Here is an 18,998-nt window from a genome sequence, read left to right as displayed (position 1 = left end):
ACTACGCTGGATCGATAACATGATTTGGTTCGTTGAATGGAGTAATACCCTTGATATGTAAGAAGATGGATGTATCTCTGCGAAAGGACATTTTTGAAAAAAGAAATCCGCCCTTTACATGATACTTTGATACCACCCATTTCTTAGTGCCGAATCTCACTGATGGACAAACGTTCCCACGATCAAAAGGGTATAAACACTTTTGCTCCCGTGAGTGTACTCTCTTGTTTTTCGCTTACTGTTGTCCAACTGCTGTCTGCTAGCAAAGAATATTTTCCAAAGCGTCCCTTCCTTCAAAGTTGACAACTGTTCAATATGGCGGAGACACGTCAAGACAGTTCAGGATCTCCCGCTGGATACACTCCAATCTGGCTTACAGCAAACGCGTTCGAAATCACGCAACTACCGACTGGAAGGTATCACATGTACCACGGTGAGCCATGAGTGCTTGAGAGTGTCTAAAAGTCTTTGTTGAGAAAGCTCCTGATATTTTTTCTCCTCTTTTATTAATAAGTGGGTAAGCCCCCTTTTTTACGACGTGCAGGGTCTGCGGCGCGATTATTAGGTTGGCTTACTATTGGAGAACTCGCAGAATTCGACCCTCCCGCCCTCCGGACCTACAGAATAAGATTGATGCAACATTTGCAAACCATTGTTGCGCCAGAGATTTTCACCCCTCCAATTTTATATGACGGACAGGCAACTGCGTATGCCTCTAGGCTACTCCCACACGCGAAGAATGAAAATGGGGCCGTACGTTTTCGCTCAAACGACCCTCTGTCTAACTCTGAGCTGGTATTCTCAGTATTTCATTAGCATGAAATCATGGAAACCCCTTCATGCTGCTGGAATAGGAATAATCAAGATCAAATTCTCTCTGACCTCTGCAGAACAAATAGACCCAAGGTTAGGGGTTATGCCCATTCATCTTTGACGCACTAAATTTTGGGGACATTAGGCACGTCTACGACCTCATTCAGGAGAAAACGAGAACTCCAAGAGCGTTAGCTGCTTTGAATTTGGTTCAATTGCTTATACAACAGGGTCAAAATTTGTAGGTCTTCCTGGCGCCATGCTTAAAATTACTAGGGTTGTCAAAACCTTTATATAGGTACAGAACTCGCAAAACATGGACTTCCTTCAATTCGACGAACGGGCTTAAACTTGAGGGTAGTGGTTTAGAGGTTTGGGATGGAATAATTCAGTATGTCTTATTCTCGATGAATTTGTTTTTTTTCCTATTTATAAAATGGTACAGAACAGTTAGACCTGCACATGGTAGATTGATAATCGTAATGCAGACTTCTGTTGGACTAGCGTTAGTCGCAAAAATTATATTTGATATAATGCAAGCTGACGAATCTCTTCCGTGATATTCCTGAAAATATATGTATGGATAAGCTTAAAATTCATGATATCCGTGGGCTCAATCTACACGAGCGAGAGCCTGAGTTCAAAACACTACAGAAGTTTCTCCGCCCAATTCTGATAACGTACCAAAGAATTGATGGCACAAGATCACGGCCTAAGTCAATTCGAGGACTGGTCCCAACTGCTGGAGAATATTTTTTGCACGAAAATGAGTTGGAACCGACGGTTGCTGTTGTATCTATAGTTTATGCATGTGGTTTGTGTGCTGACCTGGATTTTTTTTAGCAAGATGTCTACACACAATTACGCAATCCTAAGAATATTGGTGTTCGCCTTCAGTCAAATGATGTAGTTCCACTGGAGCTTTGCGAAGTTGAACCTGGGCAACTCTTTAAAAACAGGCTTCCTTATGACCTGACTACAAAGTTTACGAGGAAGGCAGTCGTACCTCCGAGTTCCAAGATGTGCAAGATCAAAGATGCGGTATGGATCTTTACTTATATTTTATTTCTGGAATAGTGTTGTTTTACCTGTCGATAGGTACAACTATCTATTCATTCGAAATTTATTTTAGAAGCAGGAATGAAGATTAGCCCTAGTCCCATCACAATCAGTGCTAAATTACTGCTCCCTCCTCGGATCGTCTTCAACCCGACTGATCCTCATTTGGTAGGTTATGATCACTGTCCCTCACAAAGAATATGTCTTACGCCGCAGCAGACATTCAAGAATGGTGCTTGGAATACCTTGCAACAAGGGTTTACTAACCCTGTGGCTATGAAATATTGGGTGATTATCTCATTCGCCACAGAAACAAAGAAATCGATAATATTTCATGACCTCAGACGTCATAAATCCTGTATCGTTGAGTCCTGTACAAGACTTGGCAAGTGTTTTTTGTTTGATAATGATATTCACACGTATTACTCCTAACGATATTGCTTAGGAATGGGAATGTCATGAACAGTTGTTTAAGTATCAGAAGTGTTACCAACTTGGGTCCCTCAGATGTCAATGAATCGCCATTTATGGTACCAGCTAAAATTTCCGATGATGTCGAGTTTGTAAGTTCTTCTCAATTGATACATCTTCGAAATCCACTACATCTCAATACTGCTAGACAATGTCTGATGCTATCAAAAAATATTATGACATACAAGTGTTTGGACTCGCAGAGGGTCAAAAGCCTCCAATCACCTATAGCCAGTACCTACGGGAATTGATGGTCGTTGTTATCTTGCCAGGACTCAGCAGGGCTGCACCAATCAGACGTCGAGTTAAGTGGTGGGGTGATATAACCCTAGGTAACTTGGATGGCACTCTACTATGACCGCATACTGATAATGACTTGTTCGTAGGGGTGTTAACTCAATGCCTCCAGGAAGGTAGGTTACCAACCAGGCAAAGCCGCCCAAATAACATCAGTCAATACTATAATAATGTTGCTCTCAAGTATGTTAATCATTTTATTACCATAGTATCTTATTTGATCCTACTATCAAAATCTTAGATTAAATGCCCGCCTCGGAGGAACCAACTTCTACAGTGATTCGCAAGTCATGCAGCAACTCAAAACGGACCGTTTCATCATCATGGGTATGTAAAGAGGCCTTTAACATGCTTGATGATACTAATCTGCTGCCTTCGTGACAGGCGCGGGCGTTAGGCATCCAGAGCACAGTGTGAGAAGACCATCGTTTACTGGGGTCGTCTATTCTCTCGACGACACTGCTACACAGTATGCAGCCTTGCCTGGAATACAAGTTCCTGGAGTGGATCGTATCATGGATCTACAGGATTACGTTTTTCAAGCGATCGACACTTTTGGCCGTAAGTGGAAAGGACCGCCTAAACGTTTGATATTCTACAGGGACGGTATTTCCGAAACCCAGTTCAAATCATTAGCTCTGCGCGAAATATCCGACATCAAAAGCGCATTCTCAAAGCTGTGGAAAAAGTATGAAATATCGCGGGATAAAACTCCCTTCCCTCTTTTGACATATATTGTCGTAGGAAAGCGGTGAGATACGTTAGCATCTTCTTTTAACATTGGCTAATTGAAGCATGGTTTGAACCAAGTCATCACACATTTTTCTGCACAGATAAAAGGTAAAGCAACATATCGCTTATGGCGAGGTCACGCCTTCAACTCATTTATGGTTATAGAGAAGTAAAAGATGGATATACGTTTGCTGGGACTGTAGTCGACAGCGGAGTAACAAATCCTGCTGTGCCCAATTTCTATTTACAGAGCCATTCATCCAAGAAAGATTGGCAAAGGCAAAACGGTGAGTGGGCTCATATTTGTGTCTCTTTCATTTGTTGATCGAAGAACATCCCAAAGCTTCCCGCTCCCGTCACTATAGCATCCTCCATGACGAGAATTGGCATTACGACATGCAACCGTAAGTCTAAGATTAGTGGCCTCTGCCGGTCTGGTCGATAATTTTTTCCTGCCTTCAGTCTACAAGAGCTTTCGTATTCTCTTTGCCACAACTACGCAAAGGCGACATGCGCTATCTCAATTCCCACACCCGTAAATTGTAAGTATCATAAATACACAGTGTGTTGAGGACATTGAACGTGCCTAACCTTTCGTCAAGATGCCGATGTAAGAAACAGTCAAATGTGATGCAATACACAATATTCATTTGTTTCAACAGTTAGTATGTTCCCATGGAATGCTTCATTTTCATCCAGAAGAGGATGATCTTGATGAAGAGTCAGCGTACACCTATTGGAACTATGAAGAAAAGGAGATTGCGATGGAGCGCTGGAGAAAGGCTTTCCGGAAAGTGCACCCCAACCTTGAGACTTCCATGTATTTTCTATGAGTATCATCACTGGAAAGTTCAAAATGTTTCCATAGCTTGTCCGTGTACGTCGTTTTTCTTCATCTGATTCCATCCTGTTAACGACCGGTCAATTAGAAAATGTTTTTCCATGATGGTTCAAGACCGTTGAGCGCAGCAACCTGTTCACAAATTTCCGGTGTCCAAGAATTTTCAACAAGCAGACGGTAATTTGCTATATATACACAGACGATCGATCTCACTGCTTCGGCGAATGGCCAGTGTCTATATGTCATCAAGTTAAATGTAAATAAAGTTCGCTTGTACTGGTGACTCGACTTCCGTTCTGTCAAAAAAAATCATCTTGAGACGAGACCATTGAAATTGCCATAGTTTCCCTGTGAATTTAGCCAGGAACATCACGGAGGTGGTCCACAGGCTGGTGGAACCTTAAAATTCTCTTCTCTCACAGCACCTGCTTGGGGTTTCCATGATGAAACTCTACCTACCGCCGAGCCTCGTGTTAATTGAACAAGTATCTGTGTACTTCAAGGGATGACAATATGTCCAACCGGTGTTGATGCATGGCAGTGTTAATTTTCTACTCCGCGGCGACGCGAGAGTCAAAGACTATTGTACAACAAAAGTCAAAATGATATTTCACAAGAGGTTATAGTATGATACATGCTAGTATTAGTACGTGAAAGTGACATTCAAGAAAACGTGGCGGCAACAACGGGTATGTACAGTAGATTAGGTTGGTGGAGGGGGCAGTACGATAGCAATACGTCCTTCAAAACAACTCGACGGCGGTGGGGTATATAGACATAGTGGACGATTAGGATGCAATGGTCATTAGGAAATGTGGACATGGGGTGGTTAGGCCGTAGTGCCAATTATTGGTGGGGATCAAGGTAAGAAGGAGGTTTGGCGTGAGGGCCAAAATGGCAGCAGGGACAATCGCGATTTGCAGCGAAAAATGAACAGTTTGAATTTGTAGGTGGATATTTCGAGGAGCGAGGATAGCTTGGGTGTCATGAGACGCGTAAGACGACCAACTTCAACTGAGCTGACAACGAACTCACCGAGAAGGTTCCACGGTGTACATTACTCTCATCACTCGAGAACGAGCTTCTCAACTCCAGTTGACTCGTGATGGGTGAGGAAGATTGGGGGGAGTCTATAGAAGTAGACTTTGTGCGTAAGGACAAATAGTAAAAATGACGCGTTGGAGTACCTTTTGAAGACAAATACGTGTCTTCAATTGTTTGGTGAGTGAGGAGCATTGTGTTAGCCAACGAGGACGATTGGAAATATAGGAAATCGGCAGATGACGCGTCGATATTTCACAGCAAAATACAAAGCAACTGCAACAATAATGTTGCGAGCGAAGGATAGAAGAAATAGGATTAAAGGAGCAATGGTGGGCGCTGTTAATGATGGAGTATAAGGTGAAAAAAGGCGAGAAAAACAATTAAGCTCTGATGCGTGCAGCCATGCAGTGCCAGTGTAAATTTGGCAAGCAGGAGATTCGGGAGCGGTGCCCGGATATGGTAGTAACAACCATCCTCGTGGTACAACACTCCATTTCTCTACCAAATCATTCTCCTCAGGACTATGCCACCTTGAAGCCGGATGTTTTTATTGCGCCAGCAGCAATGCTTGTACTGGACCACCAGCGGCCTTGGAAAATCCAGCGAGGAGATTTTGCTCTACCATCAGTTGGCTGGGTTCTACAGGGGTTTCATTTTCTGCTTGCTCGAGCTGGAGTTCCTCGACGGATGCGTGATTCAGGCTACGGTGTATCTTGCACCGACAGTTTGTTGTACAATCATCATTTCTTGAGGCAGATAATCCATGCGTCAATCCTACGTCCACCAAACAACGCTTGTGTTGAATCTTGACCTTTCCTGCCAACGACTGAAACTTGCAAGCCAAGCAGCCTGAGGGTCACCAGTTTGATGCACAATTTTATTGCCTTGTATTCCTTCCAAGATGGGTTGTTGGCAACCTTTCGGACATCTGGGAACGACTGGAATCGTGAACACAGAAATTTTGTGCTTGCAGAGCTGTCAGGCTGCAGGCGCGTCATGACGCGATCGGTGACTAAGCAGTATGTCGGCAGGCCACGGCTTGGAAATTCGGGAGGGGCAAGCCTCCAGTGCACGCCAGAGGTGATTTTTTTTCTCTTCTTGCGCCACAGATTCTCTGTCGAAATACGAGAGACACACACATCAAGAGACACGGAGAACACACAGAATCCTAAGATCAGGTCCAGATGGAGGCTAAAGAATTTCATGTGGCTCGAGTTTGTTGCGAACGCATTGTGCAATGGGTTTCCGAGCAAAAAAAGCAGAGCTTGGATGCTAATATAGCTGGTTTTGTTGTACGATGTCTTGTGTTTCTTCTGTTCGACTTGAATGTGGATATCTTTCATTTGTATCAAAGTCTTGCGCCGACTGTATTGGATGTTGCAACATCTTCGTGGCATCGATATTGACGATGTCTCTGCTGTATGAGACAATTTCTTCGGTGAAAGCACAGCTATCAAGTCTTCCGTCGACACACAGTGGCAATGGAATGCCAGACTATTGAAATTGCAGGCAGTAGTACGCAAAAGAGTGAATTGCTCGGACCGTCGCTTTTGTTGAAGCAAGCTACAGTAATGGCGGTCAGATTCTATCCTTCGAGGACCATACACTCATGGTCTCACCTCTAACACATCGTCCAGGATATCTCCATCGACAACCTCTGGAAACTTCTGAGCTAGACGTATGGTTACGGAACTCGCGGCGCGACGATGCCACTTGCTGCCAGCAACCTCCGTAAACGGGACCCGGAATCGGAGGGTAATTTAAAGATCAAGTACCAGTTATTCTACCCCAGAAATTGTGAATCGCCGAGACTGATAAACGCAAAGCATGCTCTTTTCATATACGCCAAAAGACTGGTAAGCGCTAGCGCTAGATGGTCGCCGTGTGAGTAGTGTCATATCGACGGTGTCAGTAGGGTTTGGTCCAACCCCTCGGGCCTACTACTAATTGGATGGTCACGCCGAATTGGCGTCAGTGACTGCCATGCCAGTGCCTCTGCCTACACTTCGACTTTTAATTTCTATTATGAATTAATCTTTTCAGAGACTCCAGCACTTCTATATGTTCTTCATCCTCCATTTCCACTCGATATTCCTAAATCTTAGACGCCAGCCCGGACGCTCCAACCACAAGACCAGGTTCAAGACCAGGTTTCAGTAACAAAACCACTCCCTCTACGAGCAAGTATCTCATCCTTGGAACCAGTGCTTGACCCGTCGAACAACATCATTTCTGCAACATTCTTACGCCATCCAACTTGTTAATTCATTTCACCTTCCAAAGCGGCATTCTTTTCATAAAATTTCAATGTCGTAAAGGAAGTCAAACTTTACAGACTCCTCGACGAACGAAATATTGCCCTTGTTACCTGCACACATCATAGTGAAGCGTTGGTCCCGATGGCAGACCGCCTTGACGTACTCCAGGCCACTCCAGATGCGTCGGGTATCAACTACACACCACTTCTCTGCCTTTCGCCGCGGTCGTTACATTTGGAGTATGTCCCATACTGGTTTTTTGCAGCTTTCTTCCCATCCTTCAACTAATGTACCCTCGAATAGGTCGCGATACGGAGAACGAATCTTGTGCGGCTATGCCATTGGTTTCGGTTCTTAGGTCCCTCTAGACACTGTCAATGTGATAGGTTAAATTTACGTCGGAAGCGCTGGGTGGCCTAGGCGCTTCATATATTTTGTCATGCGACCTTGCTCCACCACTCTGAACAGGAAGGGGCACATAACATACCAGTAAGCCTTCTCAATCTTGCATTCATTGTCTTGCCTAAAGCCATTTAAGAATTGCCTAGATCCCTATTTCTCAGAGGTTTCTAAAAACTCGTTCAGCAATGGCACAAGATACAAGGACTTTTACGGTGTGCTCATAACAAATCCGATAGCTTAAAATTGCGGTTCTCACTGTGCCCCCTATCTATATTTTTTCATGCCATCAATCTCGTGTGAACGGCACACCTCGTGACAGACCCGATAACCGTCGGCTTGTTCCATGGCAGACAGAATTAAGTGGCTTTCTCTCGTGAATCATCAAACTTCCTAGATTATTTCAAGGCCTCTCAACATTCAGAAAAAACGGCGTTGAAAAAAATCCGACGGGCACATCAAACACGCTGCAAGATTTCCATCCTTACAATTTCCACCGTAGTGAGCGGCGACTGGTGGCGACTATATTGGACCAAGTTCAACATTTGGCCACCTCAGGAATTGTCCACGACAAAGTCAATTGCACTGATAACAATTCATTTGCTGTCATATTGTAATGATTCTGTCTTCGCTATTCGCTGCACACCTGTGGCTTCGTTACGGGGGCCGCAAACATCCAACCGCGTTGTGTCTGGGCTTCAATACATAGAAAACCGGCGACTTCGTTCATTCCAGAAAAATCTTGTTGTTTACAACAGATATCTGTGTATTCAAATCAACTCTCCGCTACCTATTCTCAACGTTATCGAACCAAGGTCCAGTTCGACGAGCCCCGGTCCCTATGGAGAAGCCAAAAATAGAACATTCAAATGTGCTCATTGAGGGTTTTTGGCCGTTCGCTCATCGCATGAGTTCTACGTAGTCGCCATTGCCACTTGTCAGATTGCGTGTGGCCAATCAGATAGGTTATAGCAAATTCGTGCGTCGGGTTGCCGGACCATACGTCCCCAAGGCCTAGAGTTCTTGGAGATAACATATTGGACGATTTCCTCAGGCTATAAATTATATTAAGCCCCCCAAACCGCTGTGTGGGTTCTCTGTCTTTCCCCACAAACAAGATGGACGGCGAAAATCCCTCTGCCAGCAATATTCCCTCTTCTGCCCCTCCTGTCATGGCTCGTCTCGACGGTGACCAGGCCGGCGTTCGTGCTGTGGCATTCCCAGAGGATGATCACATTCGAGAGGAAAAAATAACTCCTGGCGTACGCCCGAAAGGTGTCGAGATGAAGCGAACGATGACGCAAGAGGAGAAAGATTTGGCAGCTGCAGGTTACGACCATTTACGCCCGCAAGAAAAGAAATCTGAGGAGGCTCATGTCGACATCAATGAGCACCAGTACGACTTTGACGCCTTGAGCGAAGCGTTGAAGACAAATTTCGATACCAAGGACCCAGGTCAATCTTTTGGTCTCACGTCGGACGAGGCTAAAGAAAGGCTCAAACGCGACGGCCCCAATATCCTGACGCCTCCTAAGAAAAAGAGCGCTTTCAGAAAGGTTTGTTTTCTCCTTAACGACATTTCAACATCCCATTGAAAGATGTATAGTTCCTAGAACGTCTATTCACAATGTTCAACATTCTACTAATAATAGCTGGTTTACTAGAATACGGTCTTTTGGGTTTTGGCTTCCATGTGAGTCATCCCTCATTCTAACTCGAAACTTAACTATCTGACTTTCTGATAAATTTGCAACGCAGGCTAACATTCAAAATACGTACTTGGGCGGCATCCTAATTTTGGTAGCGTTCCTTAATGCTGCCATCGACTTTTACCAGATTCAGAAATCTGAGGCTATTTTGGCATCTTTCCTCGCCATGATCCCGCCTTCTTGTCGTGTTGTCCGCGACGGAACAATATCCACTATCGCCGCTGCCGACCTCGTGAAAGGCGACATAGTGCTTTTGGTATGCGACTTTCTTTTCTTGGAAACGCGATCGCGAGGGCTGATCAGATGAACAGCGAAGTGGTGACAAAACGCCGGCGGATCTTGTGCTATTCTCAGGAACAGATCTTAAAGTCGACAATAGTAGTCTGACGGGAGAGTCTGAGCCGCAAGAACGATTTGCACTTCCCCACGGGAGCAAAAAGCGAGCTGTTGAAGCTGACAACTTGGTAGGGTGATTTTACTAAGGACTACACTATGACATGTCAACTCATTGGACGATGAAATGCAGGTATTCAATTCGACTTTGATTGTGAATGGCGAAGGCTGGGGAAGTATGTCGATATTCCGCGCACTGTTGTGATTTTATCAGGCTAATACTTTGCACAGCCGTGGTCAGGACTGGCGACCATACCTTTATTGGTACATATCTTCCAATATCAACATTCAACCACACTCATCGTGCTCATAGGTCAAATTGCAAGTCTTACTGGAGGAGAAAGCGGTAACGAAAGTCCTCTAGCAGTTGAGATGTGAGTTTCGCAAAGCTTTACTGAGCATTCTGTCCTAACATCAATGCAGCGCCCGCTTTGTCGTGATTGTCTCATGTATAGCCATTCTCTTCGCCATCATCTTTTTCGCTGTTGGAATCACCACTGTGTACCGTGGACACGCCTCTCAAACCGTGACGTTTGCAGTTTCAATTTTGGTGGCATTTGTGCCAGAAGGTCTTCCATCTGTCGTCACTCTGTTGTTATCGATCGCCGCCAAACGAATGGCCAAGCAAAACGTTCTTGTCAAGGATTTGCAGGGTGTTGAAACATTGGGTAAATTTCCACCACTTTTATTCTTACCTCAATGATCTAATGTCTCTTTGTAGGCTCGGTAACTGGATCCTTATACGCTTTAATACCCGGTACTAACTGCTGTATTTCGTTTAGTTGACGCTTCTGGCAACAGACAAAACTGGTACTTTAACACGTAATCAAATGACGGTATGCACAAAATCGCTTTTGAACCGTACATCTTTTAAATGTTTTCATTCAGGTAACCAATCTATGGAGTGGACGAAAGATGTCCTCCGCTTTCCAATCCAACAACGATGACGAAACCACTGCGAAATTCTCCATCGAATCGTCTGGTATGAAAGAGATGGTCGACATCGCTGCACTCAATTCGCGCATAAAGTTCGACAAAATAGACATCCCTTTCGATCAGAGGACGATTCTGGGAGATGCAACAGAAACCGGTCTGACTCGATTCGCTGGCAGACACTTGAACACCGATTATGATAGCTACATCAAAGCGCATCCAAAAGTTTTCGAAGGTACGTTGCTTGTGGCATGAGGAACCGAACAGATTGTTGATTTACACTCATAGTTCCATTCAACTCGACTAATAAATGGGCACTTGTTATAGTCAGTGCTTTTTTGCCTCTGTAATGGACGTCGTTGTTGACATTAGAAACGCATTTCAGTTGAATAAGCCTCACTCCGATGGTGTTCTAACCGCCTTCATCAAAGGAGCCCCTGAACGTGTCCTTGCCAAATGCACCACCTACCTTGATAACGGCAAAATGATACCTATCACAGAGGAATTTAAAAAAGAATATGACGAGGCATACGATGTGAGTGGCATCATGCCCCTCTTTTCTCTGGTCTGAAACTTTTATAAAGTACATGGCCTCAAGAGGGCACCGTGTCATTGCCTGCGCTCAGAAACTCCTTCCTGGCGATGAATTCCCTGTTAGTTATCCGTTCTCCAGAAACGACGAGCATTATCCCAGTGCGGAATATTGCTTTGTGGGCCTGGTTTCGCTCGAGGATCCCCCTAAACACGGTGTCCGCGAAGCCATTGGAACTCTACGTCTAGCGGGCATTAAGGTCATGATGGTCACTGGTAAGATACATTACTTCGGTGGAAGTTTTCTCAGCTGAACGACGTGCTGCTTCCAGGCGACCACCCAAAGACAGCAGAAGCAATCGCACGGAAGATCAATCTGATCCTAGGAGATACACGCGAGACACTGGCTAGGAAGACAGGAAGGCCGATGGAAGAGGTGTATGAAGATGAAGTAACTGCGGTTGTGGTTCATGGGGATGATATCGATGGATTGCAGGGTTGGCAATGGGATCAAAGTATGTCTTCAGGATCGACCACTAGAACACCTTCTGACAGGGGCGCATATGTGAACAGTTTTTAGCAAGGAAGAGATCGTGTTTGCTCGGACATCACCTAAACACAAACTTGAGATTGGTAGGTACTTTTTTTTTCTGGTATTTTCTCTGTGGGTGCACTGACATTTTTCGAAGTTAAACGTGCACAGGCACTTGGGCATATAGTCGGAGTGTGAGTTACCTTGGAGGTTTAGGTACAAGGCAGGGTAATCAATATGTTCAAATTGTAGGACTGGCGATGGCGTCAACGACTCGCCCGCTCTAAAAAAGGTACGCACATCGTTGTCCTGTAAACATTACCTTGCTGACGGTGGCTTGCTAGGCCGACCTTGGCATTGCTATGAATATCTCAGGCTCAGATGTCTCCAAAGAGGCGGCCAACATGATTTTACTTGGTATATACAATTCTTCATATAAATTTTATATTTTTTTTTTAATTGATTGTCCGCAGATGACAATTTTGCTTCAACTGTTAGTGAGTATCTGCTCTTTCTTTGAAATGAGACACGCAAATTGATGGATAATTTCTATTACTATAGAGGGCGTCGCTGAAGGTCGCCAGATATTTGTTAACCTCAAGCGGTCAATACAATACACCATATCCCATAGCACTCCAGAGGTCATTCCTCAGCTGCTTTGTAGGTTCTCAACATATTCTATCCGAATTATTTCGCTCAACAGGCCGCGTAGATGTTGTTGTTCCCATACCCTTACCACTTTCAGCCATTCTCATTCTGGTGATAGGTAACCCATTTTCTTCTCTCAAGCTCGTCAATGATGATGAAACTGACTCTTTTATGATGAACGCAGATCTTGGTTTCGAGCTTTGTGTCGCTGTGAGTCGAGCCAACAACATTCCATAGTCCATTTTCTCAATGAAATTTCAGTTGTCGTTCGCATGGGATCAACCAGAGACCGCCGATGGACTGATGCGTTTGAAGCCTCGTAAACCGGGTAAACATCTTTGTCGACGATTATTGTTGTCAATCGGCCTCTGACGTGACACTCTAGTCAATGAACGTTCCATCCTGGCTCTCAAAAGACGTGCATTAGTGCGCTCGAAGACGCTGCGCAGAGACGCCGAAACGCTGGAAGTCATTCGTCCAAGCAGACTATCGGCATGGCTGTCGAAACTGAAAACACCTTTCAAACGGTCTACTTGGGAAGAGTTGTTGGAGTCAAATGATAACGAGACCCTTGTGGATTCCAAGCTGCTCAGTTATGCTTATCTGGAGGCTGGGATGCTTGAGACTCTTGCTTGGTATGTATTTTATCGGGGCTATGACGATGTCTCACTAAAAATTCGTCAATATGCTAGCTTGGTCGCGTATTTCCTCGTATTCTTCAAGAAAGGATTCTCCCCTTCGGATCTGAGATCGGCTCAAAAAATCGGCGGTACAGTCTTTATCTTGTCATTTGTAAATTCATCGGCTAATTGTCATCGAAGGCTACTTTACCAACAGCAGTCCTGACTTTATAAACTACCGCGGGCAATCGATCCCAGCACATCAACAAGTCGATGCACTTGCCCAGGCCCAGTCGATAGTCTATCTCTCCATATTCATTACTCAGTGCTTCAACGTGCGTTCTTGCCACGTAATCATATATCTATCTAATATCCCCTGTCCATACAGGTCTTCGCAGTGAAAGCGCGCCTCTCCTATCCGTTTGGCAAGCGCGTCGTAGCGAACAAATGGAACTTTGCGGGAATACTGGCTGGAGCGTGTTTGGGCATGTTCATCGTCTACACGCCACCGTTGCACGTCGTGTTCGGAGGATCATTCCATCTTTCGCCGCTGTATTGGTTAATCCCTGTTGCGTTTGGCGTGCTTTTACTTGCGTGGGCTTCTTTGAGGGTGGTTCTCTTGAGGAAATCGGTCGAGCATATGAAGGTGAAGGATATCAAGGGGTTGATGATGTGTAAGTTGGATTTTTTTTCTTTGTTTTATTGTACTAAAATTGTTGCTGCAGTCCCGACTATGAGGACAATGAGCATGCGTTCGAGAGGGTCTCGCCATTAGATATAATGTTTTATTCGAGTATTTTTATAGTCTGTATATTAACGACGTCAGATACACGGCTTCATATCTCTTGGCCATGCTTGTAAAAGTCATCATGGGCTCCTTGAACAAGGTGTACAAACCCGTCATCACGGGCAGCGCCAGGCATCCCAACGCCATAAGTATCCTCTTAGGTCGAGCTTCGCGCTTCCAGCTGGCCATTTTGCTCGAAAGTGAATCCTTGAGCCATGAATTCCATATGAGAGTCATCCCATCGACAAGATGGAGGGTCGTCGAAAGGATCAGACCTCCGTATAGAATAGTACTCCGTATTGGCCACGTCTTCAGTCCTGTTTTGACGAATTCATAGTCCAGTTCTGCAGGCCCGACGCCGTATATGGGTGCGGTTTCGAGCATGGGGTATCCGCGATGTGTAAGAAAGTGGATGGGGAGGAATAGCAGCATAGTACCGTATCCTGTCAAACTGAGAAGGTTGCTTAATTTGCGGGGTGGTCGACCTGGAGGAGAGAGTATACGTTTGAGTACTCCGGAGACAGCATGTATTGTTATTGGGCCAAGTACGAGTAGAGGTTCAAAAGATGTTTGGTAGTATTCCCTGCCTAGAAGCTAAATTCGTCGCATAGAGTTGATTAATAGATGAAAACAAAAGTATTCAGTGACTCGCCATGGTTTGAGAAGCAAGGCTAGATCCACCAATATTTGCAAGAGCAGGTGCTGATAGGTGAATCAACAAGAATGTCGTTATGAAAGGCGCTGAGAGGTGCGCCGTTTTGGTGAGCACTGGCAGAGCATTGGCTCGAAATCTATCGAATATTGTGGGACCCATTGCTGTACCACAGAAGTATTTTGAAACTTTCTGGATTTTAAGCCTGATCTTGGCCTGATGGACGAGTAGAGTTAACCGTTGTAACCGCCACACCCACGTTTCATTCTGACACTTTAGGAAAATATCCGTCACAGAGCGGGCGTTGCAAATAAGTTGTTTCAACCAAGGGTTGAACGGCCAAAAACGGTGGAGAAATCGAGACGGCTCTGTTATCGAAATTATCCGAGACTTAATGGTACTTATGTGCAATTATTTCTCAAGTTAGTACGAACGATAACATCGTTTTATTATTTGCGTTGAATCCTCGGGTTTTCACAGGTTTTCACACAACGTGGTTTGTTGTTTACTGTCACCGTTCTCAGTCATGCAAACAGAGCTCTGTATACATTGGATCCGGGTTCCTTAGGTGTGTCGTGTGCATTTGATTTTCATCGCTCTCCGTGACCCGCGATTGACAGTTTCTCCACATTTCCCACTCTAAAAGTCTTCAAGGGCAAAGAGTCCATGAGAATGTACAAATCTAACCTCTCGTTCTTTCTATCTAAACAATGACGCAAGTTAGACGCGAGGTTCATCTGTCCGATAAGTGTTTAAGGGGGGAACGACCATCGGACGTCTGTCGATACCTGGGGAAATTTTGTTGAGGCCCAATTACCTGCAATGGAAAAGCAAAGCCGTTGCATCATGCATGGCTTGTCCCGTTCCCCACATCCGTGCAATTGATTGCAGCGCTTCTTTCAGATGGAGCAAATAAAGCAACCAAATGAACTTGGAGGTCAAGAAATGATGTTTATGTTGCGATGTTTACGCCAATTCCTTTCGGACGAGAAGAAGCTGCAAGATCACCTGTGTCTAATTTGGCCCATGTCTCCTTTGGCTCTTGATTGACGGCCATGCGCTACAAGCAAAGAATCTTCCCAAATCGATCAGGCGAAGAACGGGACTTATGAGGATTCTGTCGCGGTACCAGTGGCTTGTCGCTATAAAGAAGGCGCCAGTGGTTAGGATGTCCAGGAGAACGTCTGGCCCCTTATGTTGCTCACAAGTTTTGTGTTCGTAGCTTTGTTGGTGTCTTCGGGCAATTGCTTCGTCACCCGTAAGTCGTCATTATTTCCTAGAGGCCATGATTGTTTGGAATGCTGACAAATTTCTTGTCTCAGGGACATGGGATGAATCCTACGCTCTTGCCAATGCGGCGGCCGCGCAGATGACGCTCGACGAGAAGATGGGTATTGTTGCTGGCACAGGGCAACTAAATCCCGCGCGTGAGTACCAGCTCGTCACGTATTAATCTCCGGTGTAGCTTACCTTTGATCCAAGGACGCTGCGTCGGTGACACTATTGCAGTTCCACGTCTCGGAATACCTTCAATTTGCTTCCAGGATGGCCCAGCAGGCATTCGTCTGTCCAAGAATGTTACGGGGTTCCCCACCGGAATCAATGTTGCATCGACGTTCAGTCGAAGGTTGATGCGTGCCCGAGGCGTAGCTATTGGAGAAGAATTCCGAGGAAAAGGTGTACAGTGAGTCTTATACGTTTTGAATCAATTAGAGAACCTCTTAAAAATTAACTCTAACCAGCGTGTTCCTGGGTCCTGGATTGGATATCGTGTGTTTCTGTGTTTTATACCATATTATTGGAAGCTTACTGTAAAGGACATTGTAGATGCGCAATCCCAAAGCAGGTCGAGCATGGGAGAGGTAATCCTACAAACGATACCTTACTTGTTCCGACTGACCCCTATGTCGCAGCTTTGGCCCCGATCCATATCTTAACGGCGAAGGGGGATACGAGACTGTTGTCGGTGTACAAAGTGTTGGTGTTCAGACCTGTTCCAAGCACCTCCTTGCCAACAACCAGGAGCACTGGCGCTATGGGCTTACAGCCAACCTGGACGACCGCACGATGCATGAAATCTACTTCTATCCGTTCTTGCGCACAATTGAGGTATTTAAAATTTGTATTGAACAATTATAGCGCATATATCAACTTCACCAAATCTTGTCAGGCCGACGTTACATCCGTCATGTGTGGATATAATAGGTTCAACGGAACTTCTTCGTGCCACAATGCTGGTCTCATTGGACCTGATGGTATATTACAGAAGGCTGGCTTCAAAGGTAATTCTTTCGTATACCAATAATTCGTTCATCATTAACCGTGTCTCTCAGGCTTTGTTGTGAGCGATTGGGGTGCAACGCATGATTCTGCAGCAGACAATGCCAATGCTGGACTTGACATGGAACAACCCGGAGACTACATTCTCGTTGGTCAGTCTCTCAGATGTGTTAATCGTCTTAGTTTCTATCTGACGCCTCTCAGGTGGAGGTATCTATAAAGGAGGGCTGAAGAATGCCGTCAACAAGGGTGCCGTTTCCACAGACCGATTGAACCAGATGGTTGCGCGTATCTTGGCTCCATGGTATCACCTTGGACAGGATTCGGTATTTTTCTTTTATTTGAGCTAGTAACCTGGATCGCTTAACATAGCTCGTAGGGATATCCTCCAACTAATTTTGATGCCCAGAAACCCGATGGCTCCGGCGACCGCAACCTTCGAGTAAATGTACGATCCGCTGCACACACCGCCCTCGTCAGGGAGATCGTCTCCGCCTCGGCCGTCCTTTTGAAAAACAACAAGACAACAAACGCACAAGGAACCGTCATCAGAGGACTTCCTGCTGTGAAGGGCGTTGCGAAGACCGTGGCCATCGTTGGACAGGATGCTAAGCTGCCCAACTTGAACTGCGGTGATTTGAATGAATGTAATGACGGGACCATGTCTGTTGGGTGAGTTTGCTGTGGTATATCGCGGAGGGTAGTCAATCTAATTTTCTTTTGTTCAGATGGGGATCTGGGTCGAACTCTCTAGAATTCATTGTGCCTCCTGTAGACGCCTTGACATCTTTCATCGGTGACTCGGCGACCATCTCCACTTCCTTGTCCAATGACATCAATTCGGCAGTCAACGCTGCAAGAGGCAAAGATGTAGCTTACGTTTTTGTTAATGCGTATGTCACATTATCGTCTACATGTTTCTGTTTGCTAATTGATAAACTTTCTAGCATGAGCGGTGAATTAGGCTTCTACACATTTGTCGTCGGTAATCAAGGCGATAGAAATGACCTGAACCTCTGGTGGAAGGGTGGAAGCCTCGTCGAGAGCGTCGCAGCCGTGTGTAACAATACTATTGTCGTTGTGCACTCGGTCGGGCCCGTGTACTTCTCGTGGAGCAACCACCCTAATATCACTGCTATTATCTATGCTGGCGCACCGGGCGAGCAGACTGGACCCGGACTTGTCGACGTCCTTTATGGCGCGTATAATCCAAGCGGAAGGCTTCCTTTCTCTATTGCTGATGTACGCCATTCTCACTGTAAGATACACAACTAAACAACTAATTCCTCCATTCATAGACTGAAAGTGCATATGGCACCACAATCGTGTATAACAGCCTTGGTTTCCCAGAGGTGCGTTTTTGATTGATTTATATCCCGTTTTGTTCTGACACATAATACTCAGATCGACTACACAGAAAAGCTTCTCCTGGATTATCGCTACATGGAGGCCAACAACATCACCCCGCGCTACGAATTTGGATTCGGGCTCTCGTACACTACATTCGGCTACTCTAGCCTCTCCATCAGCTCGACCTCCTCTGGCTACACCGTGTCCTTTTCCGTGACCAACACAGGCTCAGTTGCAGGCACCGAAAAACCTCAGCTGTACCTTGGATATCCTCCTTCTGCGGGCGAGCCTCCCAAGGTTTTGAGAGGATTTGAAGAAGTTGATTTAGCAACTGGGCAAACCAAGACTGTGACTATCTCTTTGACTACCAGAGATCTAAGGTGGGTAAAGACATTATTTTGCTTTGATTTCTTACTTAAATTGTCAATGATCAGTGTTTGGGATACTCCAAGCCAAAGTTATGTTCGTCCATCTGGAACCTTCACAGTCTTCGTTGGGGCATCTATTTTGGACATACGGTTGACTGGCACAATCTAGACATTATAGTTAAAAAACTTATTTATTAATTCAAGTACATCTCGATAATGAATGGAGCGGGAATCAAAACCACAAAAAAACACAAGTTGGTGGTACAAGTATCTGAGAGTGT

General features: G+C 45.2%; 4 protein-coding genes across 4 annotated transcripts; 3 read left to right on the top strand and 1 right to left on the bottom strand.

Annotated features, from left to right (window-relative positions):
• Positions 1-315: 315 nt before the first annotated feature.
• Positions 316-4,694, top strand: JR316_0003084 (Protein argonaute-2; the record flags this gene model as incomplete). Its single annotated transcript, XM_047888865.1, has 21 exons — positions 316-433; positions 515-753; positions 806-906; positions 959-1,054; positions 1,112-1,204; positions 1,259-1,318; positions 1,503-1,602; positions 1,657-1,854; positions 1,912-2,040; positions 2,092-2,261; positions 2,318-2,435; positions 2,492-2,675; positions 2,730-2,823; positions 2,882-2,967; positions 3,025-3,391; positions 3,538-3,659; positions 3,716-3,776; positions 3,835-3,914; positions 3,975-3,982; positions 4,035-4,192; positions 4,574-4,694. 21 exons carry the CDS (start codon positions 316-318, stop codon positions 4,692-4,694), a joined length of 2,703 nt encoding a protein of 900 aa, XP_047751239.1.
• Positions 4,695-9,032: 4,338 nt separating this feature from the next.
• Positions 9,033-14,055, top strand: JR316_0003083 (Sodium/potassium-transporting ATPase subunit alpha-4; the record flags this gene model as incomplete). Its single annotated transcript, XM_047888864.1, has 27 exons — positions 9,033-9,470; positions 9,521-9,607; positions 9,673-9,879; positions 9,935-10,087; positions 10,150-10,192; positions 10,248-10,280; positions 10,330-10,390; positions 10,440-10,684; positions 10,818-10,852; positions 10,905-11,184; positions 11,238-11,275; positions 11,335-11,484; positions 11,534-11,756; positions 11,813-11,995; positions 12,054-12,113; positions 12,170-12,206; positions 12,265-12,304; positions 12,357-12,429; positions 12,486-12,509; positions 12,574-12,672; positions 12,716-12,870; positions 12,922-12,988; positions 13,046-13,295; positions 13,353-13,429; positions 13,482-13,615; positions 13,669-13,954; positions 14,006-14,055. The coding sequence occupies 27 exons, from the start codon at positions 9,033-9,035 to the stop codon at positions 14,053-14,055; spliced, it is 3,528 nt and encodes a 1,175-aa protein (XP_047751238.1).
• Positions 14,056-14,079: 24 nt separating this feature from the next.
• On the bottom strand, positions 14,080-14,722 carry JR316_0003082 (uncharacterized protein; the record flags this gene model as incomplete). The annotated part of the gene is made up of 2 exons (XM_047888863.1): positions 14,080-14,661; positions 14,720-14,722. The coding sequence occupies 2 exons, from the start codon at positions 14,720-14,722 to the stop codon at positions 14,080-14,082; spliced, it is 585 nt and encodes a 194-aa protein (XP_047751237.1).
• A 1,282-nt stretch (positions 14,723-16,004) lies between these two features.
• JR316_0003081 (putative beta-glucosidase L) lies at positions 16,005-18,886 on the top strand (the record flags this gene model as incomplete). Its single annotated transcript, XM_047888862.1, has 14 exons — positions 16,005-16,146; positions 16,202-16,403; positions 16,462-16,489; positions 16,547-16,581; positions 16,633-16,828; positions 16,890-17,001; positions 17,053-17,151; positions 17,204-17,325; positions 17,379-17,671; positions 17,728-17,892; positions 17,947-18,241; positions 18,298-18,351; positions 18,404-18,729; positions 18,784-18,886. The coding sequence occupies 14 exons, from the start codon at positions 16,005-16,007 to the stop codon at positions 18,884-18,886; spliced, it is 2,172 nt and encodes a 723-aa protein (XP_047751236.1).
• Between the last annotated feature and the right edge of the window lie 112 nt (positions 18,887-18,998).

The sequence above is a fragment of the Psilocybe cubensis genome, chromosome 3 (assembly GCF_017499595.1).
Source record: "Psilocybe cubensis strain MGC-MH-2018 chromosome 3, whole genome shotgun sequence".
Lineage (NCBI taxonomy): Eukaryota > Fungi > Basidiomycota > Agaricomycetes > Agaricales > Agrocybaceae > Psilocybe > Psilocybe cubensis.
This window is presented reverse-complemented; position numbering and strand designations above follow the sequence as displayed.